Source organism: Cyprinodon tularosa, unplaced genomic scaffold (assembly GCF_016077235.1).
Source record: "Cyprinodon tularosa strain WSP-4 unplaced genomic scaffold, ASM1607723v1 ctg24, whole genome shotgun sequence".
NCBI classification, from domain to species: Eukaryota; Metazoa; Chordata; class Actinopteri; order Cyprinodontiformes; family Cyprinodontidae; genus Cyprinodon; species Cyprinodon tularosa.
This window is the reverse complement of record NW_024038896.1, coordinates 433,713-449,176: the sequence shown is the minus strand read 5'-3', so window position 1 is coordinate 449,176 and position 15,464 is coordinate 433,713. Positions and strand designations below refer to the sequence as shown.

The 15,464-nt window shown below is 36.1% G+C and overlaps 1 protein-coding gene across 2 annotated transcripts; it reads left to right on the top strand.

Annotated features, from left to right (window-relative positions):
• The first annotated feature begins 1,748 nt into the window (after positions 1-1,748).
• On the top strand, positions 1,749-14,513 carry LOC119785114 (N-lysine methyltransferase SMYD2-like). Of its 2 annotated transcripts, none has more exons than XM_038287538.1 (12): positions 1,749-1,980; positions 2,835-2,898; positions 6,567-6,677; positions 6,794-6,857; positions 8,179-8,303; positions 8,408-8,475; positions 9,872-9,974; positions 10,229-10,339; positions 11,668-11,788; positions 11,964-12,138; positions 13,165-13,273; positions 13,938-14,513. In XM_038287538.1, exons 1-12 carry the CDS (start codon positions 1,811-1,813, stop codon positions 14,016-14,018), a joined length of 1,302 nt encoding a protein of 433 aa, XP_038143466.1. In that variant the 5' UTR covers positions 1,749-1,810; the 3' UTR covers positions 14,019-14,513. The 2 variants fall into 2 exon arrangements, with proteins under 2 accessions (XP_038143466.1, XP_038143468.1); XM_038287540.1 differs by having other exon boundaries at positions 6,797-6,857; positions 13,938-14,075.
• Positions 14,514-15,464: the final 951 nt, after the last annotated feature.

Genomic DNA, 15,464 nt, shown 5'->3' with positions numbered 1-15,464 from the left:
TTTCTACTTTTCTATGATAAAGAAATGTTAAGTTATGTTTATTAACCAAGTATATGTTGTAGAGAAATCCACTTCAATTCGCCTTAGCTTTTTTATGTAAGTAATTAGAGTGATTATGAGGAATAAATGCGTTGCTGTAAAACTGTGATGCAGTATAGACAGTCACCACCAGATGAAGCTACAGTACAGGGTGAATTAAGATAAATTGGGATGGTTTTTTTCAAGTTCTATTTTTCAGCTCACTTAGGTTAAAAATCACAAACTGTACATTTTTCAGTTCCCCAAGATTATAGCTTACTTTATGTAATATTATCAAGAATTTTCAAAAAAATTTTGTATTTAGGGATCATCTTGAAATATTAACAAAAAAGTTTTTTACTTACCTTCAAATTAAAAGAGAGTGAGGTCGCCCTTCTCTAGCTCCATTCACCCTGTCCTCCCTTCTCTTCTTCTTTTTCCAAAGTGAAATTTTCCTTTTTAATTTTACCTGAACTTTTTTCCATATCATAGTGTCCCTGAACATGATATTATTATTTTTACGTGTAATAAGATAACCAATAAAGAAAAAAATAAACAGAGTGAACAAGAGTGTTTACAACATGTGCATGTATCAATGTCTAATGCTATTAGACTAAGAACACCATTACTTCTACACGAAACCACAATTGGTATGATATATAAAGTATACTTAGTTACCCAGACATTTACATTGGGGTAAAATTATCTGAGGGTTGAATTGTGTCTTGCCAGGTTTTAAAAGCCAAAGAGAAAAAATGGGTTTTGACAAGGGATTTAAAAATAGTCAAAGAAGTGGAGTGGGAGTGGTGACCTAGTGGTTAGGATTAGGGCATTATGCTTGGATCCCAGAGGTTCTGTGTTCAAGACCCACTCCCACTGACTGCCACTCTGGGTCCCTGAGCATGACCCATAACCCCACACTGGTCCCTGCGCGCCCCACAATGGCAGCCCACTGCTCCCAAAGGGTTGTGCAGAGAGATAATTTTGTTGCTTTGTGCTTGTGACAATGTAATGACAATAATAATGTTTCATCAGAAGAGGTCTGTCTAATGTGCTGAGACAGGTCATTCCAGAGCTGTAGAGCTGCAGCTGACCAGCTGACCTGAGAGAGCGAGTAGGTCTATAAGGATGTAGAAGCTCAGAGAGGTATGGTGGGGTAAGCCCATTCAGGGACAGGGTTGGACCTGTGTTTCTTTCAGTATTTCTGTGTGAGTTGAATCTCAAAGAACCTGTAGAGGGATCTTAACAGTGTGATGGCAACTCCCTTGATGGCTCTGCCCGTGAGAAAGACAGTATTTGCTGATAAGCTGCAAGCCAAGTTTAGCTCTTTTAGATAAGCTGGACAAAAAAGACTCTCAGAGCCACTTTTATATCTTGACTGAGTTTTGAAAGACTCTTACAGATAAGGTACGGCTGCCCTAAAGGAGGGAGAGAAATGAGAATTCATAAGCTAAGACATAAAAGAAAATTACAGGCGTGACCTAATAGCATGACATTCCTTTAAAATAATTTAATGGAACTGTAATTGAATTTCATGCAAAACTGTTTTAATATTGTTTCCTGGGAGGGGATCCACCTAAAATACCTTTTCCAGGTAACTTAATTGGATAAAGGCTGTATAATCTTTTTTTTCCAAAACTAATACATTCATACAAGTACATTCATAGCCTACTGCATTCTGAAAATGCAACAGTATAGGGTGACGCCCAGCACTTAACACCAGTGTCTCTGCCACACCCTCCTCATCCTCCACGAAGTCCAGGCTCACACTGAAACTGGGTTACACAGAGCAATGACTGGCTTCATTGAGGGAATTGAGAAATTTGACAGTCCTGGAAAGGGACGAGGTCTCCGGGTTACAAGGCCTTTTAAAGTCGGCGAACTCCTGTTTTCCAGCCCGGCGTATTCTTATGTCCTGTCAGTCAACGAGAGAGGCAACAGCTGTGATTTCTGCTTCAACAGGTAGAAGTCCAAGAGTTAATCTGTTAAATATATTTATCTGAATGAATAGATACAGTTAGAAATGTCTCTTTGAACATGTCTCTTAACTCAGTAATTCTATATCTGGTGGAGTCACAGAACCTATCACAGCATAAAATCTATTTTAGTTCTGCCTGTGCCTCGTCTTTCTGAGCCAAGGCTACATAACTTTTATATCTATCACCTTCTCACAGATAATGTTGTTTAGTCATAGCTTATACACCACATTCTTTTTAAATGTTATTTATCAGCCAATAAAGCAAAGCTTGTGGACATTAAGCTATAGTTTCACACAATTATGTCTTATAGGAAAATTGGATTTTAGGTGAATTGTAAGCAAAAGGTCAGTAGCAATCAGTTTTATCAAGCATTATCAAAATATTTTCCAAATCTTTTATAGCACATTATATATAGTATGAACAATATACTGTCTACTGATCAGCTCATTTGGACTGAATAAGATGGAAATGTCTCAGAAATCTGGACTGGTTTGCTGTTTCTGTGTTACAGAGACAACTGGTCCTTCTCTGGATCAGTTCTATTTATACTCCAGAATGTCTGAAAGCTCTTCTGCAGGCCACCAGCAACTGTTCATTCTTATCCACGAGGCATGACATTTTAATGTTTGTAGTAAAACATTCATTACAGCAAGATACTTTGACACAATGAGGTTCACGCAGCCAGATACACTAATTGACATAAACCTAAACGAATAATATGATGTGTGATTTAGAGGAATATAAACTTTCTTTTTTTGTTGTTTTTTGGGTGTCTTGGGTCTCTATTTTTATATATGATAGAGGCAAATAAAAATCTAATAAAGTTTTCTGTTATAGGAAAGAAGGTCTGGCAAGATGTGGGAAGTGCAAAAAAGCTTTCTACTGCAATGCAAAGTGCCAGGTGGGAAACACAGGGACACAGTGGGTAAACTAAATATCGAACCTATCCCCATTACATTTCTATAGTATCAATATACATGAAAATGTCACAAGGTGTTGGTTACAACTCATCAATTCCCCACATGCAAAGAAATCAAACTAAATTATTTGATAGATTGTGTTATTTTAGAAATAAAGTAGGATAAATCCTGGGCAAAAGATTTAAAATGCTCACTGAAACATTTTAAGACCTATAAAGGGCTTTGTAAAGCCGGATTGCTGATGCCTCTATTATACAAGTCATACAGATTGCTCAGGTGGCATTTTGGACTATCCTCTTGATCTTTAAATCCTTAAAGGAACAATACGTGAAATTTCACCAATACTTTGGGCTGTTGAGCACTGTCTGTAGGCCAAAACCAGATGTGTGAAAAAGTATGACTTGCTTTACCTCTACTCCAGCTGCAGCCCCACCCTTTTTACCCCATGGTGACAAAAGTTAAGTACACAGCACAACAGCCTTGGATGAGGAACATGTTTAATGAAAAAGCAAGTAAAATTTTACTTTATAATGCTATTAGCAAGTCAACTTCTGGTGGTCTCCCCCACTTTGTCCCTTTGCTATGGCCCTCCTCTCTCTGGGCAGGGCCACACCACTCACATGGACGTACCTGCACTAGCTGCCAGCCTAGCATTTCCATCAGCAGTGGAGTATGATGTTTAGAGCATTACTTGATGTTTTCTTTTTTTTTTAAATCAAATGACCTGATAATTACAGAAATTCTGTACATTTGGCTCTCAGATAATTTATCTAAAGATTAAATTCTGTGCTCTGAAAAACTCTGTCATGGGTAGATTTTTTTGTTGCGTTCTTTACGTATCGAGATTTCGGCCTAAATGGTGTAAACTTTTCCTGATAATGTTTGCTTAGTACATTTTGTGTGCAAACAGCAGATGTAAATATTGTTGCACATAGCTCCAGTACTCTACAGTACTCCATCAGCTTGCAGTACTTACTTACAAATCCATCAACTTTGCTTCTGAACTTTTAGCCCATGGTAGAATGAGCACCAGAGTTCATGTTATATACATTTATATCAATTGAAAATAAATTAAAAAAGGGTTCTCATCAATTTTTCATGATTCTTACTAGGGATGCACGATATTGGGATTTTGGCCGATATCCGATATGCCGATATTTTAAAACTCATGTAGCCGATAACCGATATTGATACTGATGTTAAAGCTGGACAAAAATAAGTAGTCATTGAAAATAGCAGTTTTGTTATCCATTTCTGACACTTTGAAAAATAATATACTTAAATATATTTTCATATGCTGATATCAAATTCAATTTAAAAATGCGGTATTGATCTATTTTACTTTCAAAATCTCGTGAAATTTCATTGTTCTGTTACAAACTCTTGTGATATTTTGTTAGTAAAATAGATGGGATTTCGTAGCATAACGATGACATATAGCATTATTTCATTAGTAAAAGAGATTGATATGGTGTTTTTAAATGGCAATATATCAGCTTATGAAGATATTGTGACATTTTAATGTATCAATATTTTTTCCCTCGTCTTTAGAAGTTTTTAAGTCTGTAAAAAAGAAGTTTTTGAGGAAGAAGAAGAAGTAGTATTTTTTTTTTTTTTTTAGACTTTAGAAACTCAGAAGCTGATCAAATATCGGGTTAAATATCGGTGGGGTGGCCGATGTCCGATATTCAGTTTTAAGGCCGATACAGGCAGATACCGATAGGGGGCCGATTATATCGTGCATCCCTAATTCTTACTGTCAGTAACAACCTATGTAATCTCAAAAACACAAAAAAAAAGAATGTATTATGATTTATAATGTTTAAAGCATGGGCGTAGGTTTGCATAGGGACCATAGGGACATGTCCCTACCAAAATGTTGGACTGAACCATTTGTCCCTACCAATAATTGGATGTGAACAACATATAATTTACTATATAGCAGCCGCTTCTTTTCCTCTCGCAGCTTCTCTGCCTGGTAGCTGCAGCTGCCTGCTCTTTCCTGTCCCTTTCACATAGCAGCGCATCAACTGTGCTGCGCGGTTTAACTCTCTGATTATTCTGCCTTAAGTTCCGCCTTCTCTCTTTCTGATCGCGTGTTTTCTAGTCTGTATGTGCGCGCTCGCGGGTGCTTGGAGCGTGAAAAAAAAAAGACGCTAAAATAAATTAATATTGGGCTACGAAACTAGTCCAAATTAAAAAAAACTTATTATCTACGCTAAAACAGGCGAAAGCTTCTGATTGGAGTTCTGTAAAGAAGCAGGAGAGAGTTTTTTGATTTGTGGAACTTGAGAAATGTAAGTTAACAACGTTAGGATTTCTGTTATTTTATCTTTTAATATAGCCAAAGGTTCCTTAAAGAAGATCTTTTATGAAATGAAACCAGGTGAAACAGAAACGTTTAAACGTTTCCTTTGGAGGAGTTCTGGATGGAGAATATTGACAGACAAAAACTTTTTTTTTTTACTTCTTAAATGCAAAATGTTTACATATTTTTTACAAGCTTAGTATAATTCCTGCTCTAAGTGAGTCGCTCTGTCGGCTAAAGGCACATTTTAGTGGCCCTATACTCCAGTTAACAATTAATCAATTACTAAATTAGTTCACGATTATTTAAATAATTTGTTAATATGATTAATTGTTTCAGCCATAGATAAAATACATGAAATTAGCTACACAGAGTAACTACAGCCCAGATCCAAAGAGAGCATATTAGATAAAAAAAAAATAACATTGGGTTTTACCTCTGTTTACCTCTGCACAATTCTATATCTTCAGAAGAAAACACAGGATAAATCCACATATTATAGACTATATTTGGTTAAACAGACACTGTCTTAGTCGCAGGTAAATTTAAATGCAATCCTTTTCAAAGTGGAAAAAGTCCTAATTCCACATTCAGAGCCAGTGATGCTTTAAATATTGATAAACAGCATCTAGTGCATGTAGTGCTTATAAGATTTGTATTAATGTAGCAAGAAATGCTGCTGTTCTCTTTAAACAAAATGAGCCCTGAAGCTCACATTAAGCATAAAAAAGAGCATGCATATTTTTGCAAAGGACCAATGAAACTGAAGAATAGTGTCCCTACCAAAGTTGAAATCAAACCTACGCCCTTGGTTTAAAGGGTTACACTTTGCAATAGCTTTTATAACCATCATTTATAAAAGGCAAGAAGACTATTTATTAACATTAACAGATAGTTTATTAATGTTTGATTTATATGTAACCTTGATATAGACCATTTATGAATGGTAAAATTAAGGTAATAAACCTACTGATGTTAGAGTAAGGGTAAGTCCAACATGACAGGACAATAAATGCTAGGTTCAGGTTTTAAGTTTGCTGATGTTTGGGTTAGGGATAAATTTACATGGCAGGGCAATATGATCTATTGACCTTATAAATCTAAGAAATAAACTGTATACCTTATAAATGGTTTAGATGCAGTTTATAAATTATCAAACAATTATAAACTATATGTTAACTATTAATAAATTGTCTCTTTACTTTTTATAAATAAGGATTATGATGTTATTGTAAAGTGTTACCATTTAAAGTGTATAGTGTGAGGGCAAACTCTATGCACAAACCGTCGTAGCTTTTCTTCTATATTGTCTGATATACAGTATTTTGTGCTTATGTGAAGAAAGGAGACTGGGCCATGCACAAACTGGAGTGTTCAGCTATGAATGCATTTGGAGAGAATTGGTGTCCGTCAGAGACGACCCGCCTGGTGGCTCGCATCCTCGCCAAGAAGGTTGGCCTCTTTTTTTTTTTAAAACAGGAATTTGTAAAAATTATTTTAAAAAATCCCTTTTAAGCACATAGTTTGTTTCCAGAGGTAAATTAATGTAAAATGTTTTTATCTCAAAGCAGAAAATGATGAAAGAGCGATGTGTTTCAGAGAAGCTGTTACTAATTGAAGAACTGGAATCACGTAAGTAAATACTGTTATTAAATTATGATAAAGGCTTAAATGTTTAAGATTCAGACTCAACCTTTATCTTTATACATTTTTAAAAAATGTTAAAACTGTTTTTGCAGAAGGTATATGTTTTTTAGTATGTCTAAAGCGCTAATGTCTGTAGTTTTTCCTTTGGCATCTTTTTAAACAGTTTTTTGTCTGTTTCTTGTAACACTTAGAAATTACCAGAGTATAGTGTTAACATGCTAAAGAAGTGTCTAAACTTAAAAGCAATTATTAATAAAAAATGTGTAGGGATATGACAACAAGACCTAAGAGGTCTTATTTTAAACTGCTGTTTGCCAAGTCTGGGGCTAAAAGCTCTTTAGGACTCGCTTTGTATGTTTAATAGAAAAAGGATGTTGTACTGCATTGCTTTTCCTAATTTCATTTTGTAATATCTAAAAACTTGTGAGTTTAAAAGGGATTTTATGATGTGACCAAACATTTGAAATCAACAAATCTAAAAATTGTGGCTGTACACATAAATTTAACCTTTTCATACACCTCTTAAAATCCCAGTGCAAATATAAAACAAAGCAAATTATTAGATAACCAAGCAGATATTCAGATATTTCTCAAAGAAGAAAAAGTGTCAACAATGGGTGGTGAGGTTGCTCGAGGACCCAGATGCGAGACGAGTGAAGCAGAGATGAGTTCTGAGAGGTTTAATTGAAGAACAAAGGAAACAGAGGTACAAATCCAGAAATCTAACTACTGTAAAATTTTTAACAAACCAAAAACCATGGAGACATCAGGGGAAAAAACGAGCCCGAGCAGCTACAGGTAGATGAGCTGAGTAGACGAGTACAGCATAGAGAAGGAACCAGCACTGAGTGACTGCAGAGGTGGAGTATTTACTGTAAGGAGAACAAAACAAAGGATGGACTAACGAGCTGAATGAGGAGCAGGTGTGGGTGGAACTGGCAAGAGGGAATCCAAGGGGAAAGAAAACAATCACAAGGGGGCAACAGAGAGTAACTAAAGAATGCTAGAATATAATGGAAAATAAAAACAACTGATAACAGAAAACTGAAAACTCAGACACAACAAATTAGAACCATAACAAAAAGAAGGTGCTTAATATAGAAATATGACAACAAATGGTCAATTTCAATGGGCATAAGATTTTTTACAAGCCACTGTTTAAGCGAAAGCAACATTCCTTTCAAGAGGTTTACGTAAAACGAATGACTAAATTAAAAAGATTGTGTTAAATTAGGCTTTACATAGCATCAATAGAGTTAATTGGTGAGAAAATAGAAATAGTATTGTATTTCCCTGACTGCACCAGATCTAGAGGATGAAGACAATGAAAAAAGAGAGAGGACTGAGGCTGATATTGCTGGACTCCATCGATTTTACCCCAAACACTTGGAGGTGCCTGACAGAAACGACTTGCTTACACTCTTTTCTCAGGTATCATAAATAAATATCTGTATGCATTTATTGACTTTCTTTAATATAGGTGTGCAGCTCAATTCTTCATTTTTTCATCCATTCCAACTGTCTGTATTTAACAGGTTGCCTGTAATGGTTTTACAATAGAAGATGATGAACTTTCCCACATTGGAACCGCAGTGTATCCAGAGTAAGAAGCAAGCCTCGTACTGTGTGCACTCACAAACATGATATTAAGGTTATTTCATGATAAAATTAGTAGTAAAAAGAAAGATAAAAAAATAAGATCAAACATGATCAAACTAGTTGTAGAAGTTCTTTTGTTGTTTTTTTACTGCATACACCTGACATCTTTCTTGTTATGCAGCTCCCTACAACCAGATTAAAAACACCAAACTATCTGGATTAAAATTTCAACATCACTGAATTTAATTGAAGTTTGGAAGAGCTAATTTCAGTCTAAAGAAAAATATGACTGCACTGTACTCTTAAGGCTTGATCCCAGAAAGGTTTGTGTGACAAAAGTGCTGATCTCATTAAAAAGTCATTTCCATGTGCAAAATCAGAGGAGCAGCAATCCTTTCTGGGTGTGTACCATTAAAAATAAGCAGGCCTTATTCTATTGAACACGCATGCAGATTTATGGGTGGAGGATATGCCGATACAAATACTTACCAATGGCAAAGCAATTCACTAAACCTCATTGTGAATGCAGGCACAGCTTTTGCATCTATTATAAAAAAAGTCAGGTGTAAACTTGTACGCAAACACTTATCCAGTCATTGTGACCAGAATGGAAGCATTGGTGCAATGATGGATTATGGGGAGAGTAGGTGCACAGGTGAGCATATTTGGACTGTCGGGAAGGTCTGTGTGACAGGCACAAATTAATGCAGCAGGAAACAATTCCACTTAAACCAAAATAATGACCAAATCTGAATGTTTTCACAAAACAGGATTGAATATCATTAGCCACCCAAAAAATAAAATGACAGAAGTCGTAAAGGGACGTTAAAGGGAGATGCAACTTAAAGAATGCATCCCTGACTCACAGTAAGAGGGATTTTTCCCCTTATCTCTTTTGAGCTCTTTTAATAAATTATATTTATCAGTGATATACTATTCAGAATAGTTATTAGCCTTTCTTCCATCTCCATAGTTTGGACTAGACTGCAAATAGCACATGTAATTTACTCCTTAAAATGACCTGTTTGCGTGTCTTTCCCCTAATGCATCCAAATTTTGTCTATCACCCACAACAACGCCAATATATTGCAGGCACCATGTATTTTTTGCTCACACACTGATTTTGCTCAGCCCCTTAGCATTCACCAAATATGTTTTCCTTTCAACTTATCTCATACGCTGCAGAACTGCTGTTTTTATAATACGCCTGGCTTTAAAACAACAATGATGTGCCCTGCAACAAGGTGACAATGTCAAAACAAGGGCAAGATGAAGTCTATCATTAAATAGTTTTTTTAAACCATCATGTTATTTAAGTGAACAATATTCAATGTTCCTTCTTCTGTTTTACCTAATTTAGGAAACCAACGCAGTTATTTTCACTGTTTTTCTTTCCACAGTGTGGCGCTTATAAACCACAGTTGTCTTCCTAGCGTCATAGTCACGTATAACTGCACGTCGGCTGAAGTCCGGGCGGTGCAGGACATGAAGCCTGGAGATGAAGTGAGGAAAAGACATGACTGCCATTAGAGGGGGTCTGATCCTGTTTTAGTTTTCTTATAACACTTATGTCAATTCAAGAACCCTGATTTAGATTTAGGCAACTATTCTGCTTACTTGTACATAAAAAATAAAAATAAAAGAGTAGAAAATGTTTGTGTCTTTAAAAAGGCGAATAACTGGGAGAATAACCAGAGAGTATCAAGTTAGTTGGAATTTACTCATGTGGAAATTGTGTTTAATCTTTTCCTTTCTAGGTTCTCATAAGCTACATAGACCTCCTATATCCAACTGATGATCGAAACATCAGGCTGAGGGAGTACTATTACTTCACCTGTGACTGCTTGGAATGCAAAACCAAGTCTAAAGTAAGTCCCAAAGAATGAAAATATATGTAAATCCCTTTGTTGTCCCACAATGGGGAAATTCCTTCTCTGCATTTTGACCCATCCCCTTGAGGAGCAGTGGGCTGCCATTGTTTGATGCCCAGTCAGTGTTGGGAGAAGGGTTTTGCTCAGGAACACATAGTAGAGGCTGTGGAGACTGAACCAGGTACTTGCAACCTTCTCAGAGCACAAGTGCACTTCTCTAACCCACTAGGCCAACACTCCCCTGAAAAGTAAATATAAAATAAAATGTAAGCCTCCACATGTAATGGCAACGTCTGTAACAATTTGGTAAAATCTGACAAATACATCTAGGTCTGGGTTTTCTCCGTAGGGTGGCTGGGCTCTGCCTTAGAGATAGGTTGAGAAGCTTGGTCATCCGGGAGGGACTCGGAGTAGAGCCGCTGCTCCTCCACGTCGAGAGGAGCCAGTTGAGGTGGCTTGGGCATCTGGTTAGGATGCCTCATGGACGCCTTCCTGGTGAGGTGTTCAGGGCACGTCCCCCTGGAGGGAGGCCCCGGGGAAGACCCAGGACACGCTGGAGAGACTATGTTTCTCGGCTGGCCTGGGCACGCCTTGGGGTTCCTCCTGAGGGGCTAGAAGAAGTGGCTGGGGAGAGGGAAGTCTGGGCCTCCCTTCTTAGGCTGCTGCACCCGTGAGGTACACGACCCGACCCGACCCCGGATAAGCGGAGGAAGATGGATGGATGGATGGATGGATGGATGGATGGATGGATGGATGGATGGATGGATGGATGGATGGATGGATGGATGGATGGATGGATGGATGGATGGATGGATGGATGGATGGATGGATGAAATACATCTAGAAGCTTTGATGCTATATCATTCTTGAGTAAGTTTTACAAAATTTTACATTCCATACCACCCTTCTCAGTGTCCCTGCCGGGAAAATACACATGGACCATAAACATGGTTACGTTTCCAGAGGAGTGAAACATTTCAGTGCAGACAGGGATCATTTTTCCAATGTACTTGAATTAAGTTTGTTTAACTTATTCATTTTAGTTAGTAAACAAAATTAGCATCTGTGTCTCATGTGTAAACCCCACAGAAGCAGAAAATACAAATTAGTGGGCTGAAATACATAGACAGCCCTATAAATTTAAATTATTGGTCAAATGTGAAATGTTTAGGGAAGTTGTGGCTAAGTAGTACTTGTGACATTGTCTTGTGATAGTGCAATGACAATAAAAATAGCTGTGGAGGAGGCTGTAAATGATGTATTTTGTGCTTTGTGATATATATGAGAATTTTCTCACATGTTCTGTCCCCTTTATTTATCCACAGGATGAGGAAAAGTTGAAAGTTCGTAAGCAGAGAGACCCATTCGAGCCACATGTGGTCAACAACATGATCCGTTATGCCAGGAACACAGTCAGGGAATTCCGGGCCCTTAAGCACATCAGAAATATCTTTAACTGCTGAATAACAGTATTTCTTTTACATTGAAAATGACATGTTGCCTGATTTCATCTAATATCCTTTGATTTTTACAAAGTTCTTTTACTGAAAGGACATAATAGAAACTCTTATATTCTTTTGTGAAGCTTTTTTGTGTGAATGCATCCTTGACTCAGTGGCACCGCCTAGTGAGCTGTTGGAGATGTGTGAGCAGAGCTTGGAGAAAATGGGAGCTGTGTTCGATGACTCCAACGTCTACATGCTCCACATGATGTACCAGGCCATGGGGGTTTGCATTTACATGCAGGATGCAGATGGAGCTATTCGATATGGCCAGAAGATCCTAAAACCTTACAGGTAAGAAGGAACAAAAACCTAGTTTTGACATAACTATATTTTTGTCTTGTCCAAAAATGGGAATGATATTAATTAATTTTACTCGGAACTAATAAAACAGCTTACCTGCAGGGGTCCTGATTTGCAGTCTTATTAGCAGCTTATATTGTTTTGTCAAATTGTAATAGTTTTTAAATTTAATCACATTTTATTGCATTGAAACAACAAACCTCAGTGTATCTAAATGGGATTAAATAGACTAAAAATAGAAAGTAAATGTGGTTTTGCGTATATTTAGAGCATATTTTATATTAAGTCTCAAACTTAGACTTTAACGTATTTATTTTTTGATTATTTAAAAAAAAATGGAAAATGATCTGAATATGTTGATCTTTTTTCCTTTTTCCAGTAAAATCAGAAAAAAAATACTTATGTATATAATATACTTTTGAAGAGTCTCTAAAGCAATTAATCATTTTTAGCTGCATTAGCTCTTAATATTATTTTTATTTTAGCAAGCTAAATTCCAGCATTATATAGGTGGGCTTGTGAGGATGAGAGTTGTTTGTATTTTGGTTTTTTATTCATTATAAAAATGGCATTAAAAAATATTGTATTCCTTTTTTCTTACAAACATTTCTGCTCAAATTGATAACTCTCAGAAAGTTTTCATAGGTTGTCACTTTTATGAAATAAGCAGGTAAAAAAAAAAAACAATATAAAAACACACAAACATGTTTCAATTAATGGGTTCATCAAAACCAAACAGGCTTTCGAAATTTTAAACAGATTTAAAGTTATTATATATTTTTTGCAATATTTCTTGGTGCATTACACCTGCCAGAACTGTTAGTGGAATATTTCCCATTGTTTGAATTAAAATGTAAATATATATATATATATATATATATATATATATATATATATATATATATATATATATATATATATATATATATATATATATATATATATATATATATATATATATATATTCCTTAATATATTCTGTTTATTTTGTCTGCATGGTCTCTGTAATGCATCCAGCAAGCTCTACCCCCCCTACTCGCTGAATGTTTCCTCTATGTACCTGAAGATGGGTAGAATCTACATGATGATAGAGCGCCACTCTGAGGGCATCAGGGCTCTCAAGAAGGTAGGTTGGCTTTCTAAGCTTTTAGATCAAACTTCATCATGTGTTGTTTTGTTTTTCTTGTAGAAATTATTTAACTTTATATACAATGTTTCCACAAAGCAGTCAGGTTTAACGGGCTTTTTTCATTTAGATTCTGTCTTGTTTTATCATCTAGCTGTTTTTTTATTTATTTGTATTTGGAAAATATTTTCATTATACAGTGATATAAAATGATACAAAGTTCAAATAGATTTAGCGATTCAACTTGTGTCCATAAAAAAGGGAAACAATAATGCAAGCTACAAAGAGAAATATTATCTAAAAGAATAATCAGTTATTAACAATCCTAAATTTAAACTGAAATGTGGCCTATTTTCATACTGGCTAACGTCTAGCTTTAGTTTACTGGGAGAATTTCCTCAGGAAATATCAATACCAGTTTTGGTATAATTTTGTATTTGTTACAGCCTATTACTATTTGTGTATTTATTCCTTGATTGAAAAGAAAAACAACAGTGGCTTAAAATCATGGTGAGGATGTTGTGTCGTCAAAATTAACTTCAATAATTTAGGAAATCACCACAATTTCTTAAGCTGTCACAATTTCGATATAACTACATGGGGAAAATATGTGAAATAACGTCAAATGGATGTTGAAGTAACTTCTATTTTTCCCACTGAACAGGCCATGGCTGTGATGAAGGTGGCCCATGGAAAGGATCACCCTTTCCTCAGAGGCCTGCGTAAAGAGATTGGACAAAAGTGAAGAAAGCTTTGTGACTTTTTTTTATCCAAACTTTGAAGAGCAGGGAGATTTGTTTTAATGTTAAAGAAAGTTACAAAAACAACAAATTATGTTTTACACAGTTATCTAGCTGTATAGCTGTATACCACTGTAAAGATTTGAAGGAGTAAAAGTGTTTTTATTACACATATTGCACTGGAGGAGAATAGTTTTCAATGTTAAAACCGTTCAAGTAGTCAGTCTGTTTTGTTATACAGGACACACTGGCCACATCTGAAGGGGAGGTAAACAAACCCAATGTTTGTTAAATGACATGCATTTAGTTTTCTTGCAAATGAGTTGAGGGTGAATGCTCTGCTGATTTAGGGCTTATAGGGTGTGGAGGAGTAAAAGGGGATGCCCACCCAGGGGGGCATTTATGCATCAACCTCTATTGCTTCTTATGATAAAACAGTTAAAAAGAAATAAATATGTTTTCTTTTTCATTTACCGGTAATAAAATCTTCAACCATTTAATTTCTTTATCTGTTTCCAATGTAGTCACAGCGTTGCCTTTTTTTAAGAGAACACAATTTCAAAGCAGAATCTGAGAAAACCGGACTTTCCCTCAGCACCACTACTATCTGTTATAGACAAGAATCTGTTTTTATCTGGACCCGATGGTACCGGCTCGAAACAGGAGTGTTATGTTTGAACATTCCTCAGATGTGAGGATGTTTTTTGATATGTGGCATCCAGTGCAAGGTTTTTGGGCTGTCCAGTGGTCCGCCTCACATCCAGCTAGACATTTTCCAGATCAAACAGTTTCAAAAAGAAAATCTTTATCTTAAAAAAATATAATCATGCATAGGGATAATATTGTTTTTTTTCATTCATTTAGCAAGATCCAGGTCATAAAATCATAAAGAAATTATTTTACACTATTGGCAAACACACTATTGCCCAAAGCATTACATCAGAGCATTATAGTTAGATGTTTAATCTCTACATAACTGCAAGTGCATGTAACCTCTGCATGCAGGCTGCTACTGCAGATGCATGAAAATCTGAGGCTGAGTGAATAAGGGTGCAACCTGTACAATCAGATCACTGTCAGCAGAATCAAAGCTCCAAACTTCATGTGCCCTTTGGCTTCAGAGCAATGCACACATAGATTTTCTAGTTTCTACAGCTCATCTGCTGCATTCAAGCCCAACAACAGGTCAATCCAGGGGAAAGGCACTTTTCTGACTGCTCTTTAAGCGATTGGTATAATGCTACCATTTATTAGGGGTTACTTCAACTCTTTGCAATAGCGACAGGAACACCTAGTGCTGCAATCAGTAAGTATGACTTGGTTATACATATTGATTGTTTGTGTGAAAACAGTTTCGATTTAAGTTCCAATTTTCCTGTAGAACAGAAAAGATGAAAAATTTCAAACATTTAAACAATAAATATGTATTTACATTAAATTACATTTTGAAT

What these genes read in the sequence shown, in the direction of transcription:
- LOC119785114 (XM_038287538.1), top strand. Translation starts at nt 1,811, where the DNA reads ATGACTGGCTTCATTGAGGGAATTGAGAAATTTGACAGTCCTGGAAAG. An exon ending in TGCTTACACTCTTTTCTCAG is followed by an intron (nt 8,304 to 8,407) that starts GTATCATAAATA and finishes TGTATTTAACAG; the next exon opens with GTTGCCTGTAATGGTTTTAC. An exon ending in ACATGAAGCCTGGAGATGAA is followed by an intron (nt 9,975 to 10,228) that starts GTGAGGAAAAGA and finishes TTTCCTTTCTAG; the next exon opens with GTTCTCATAAGCTACATAGA.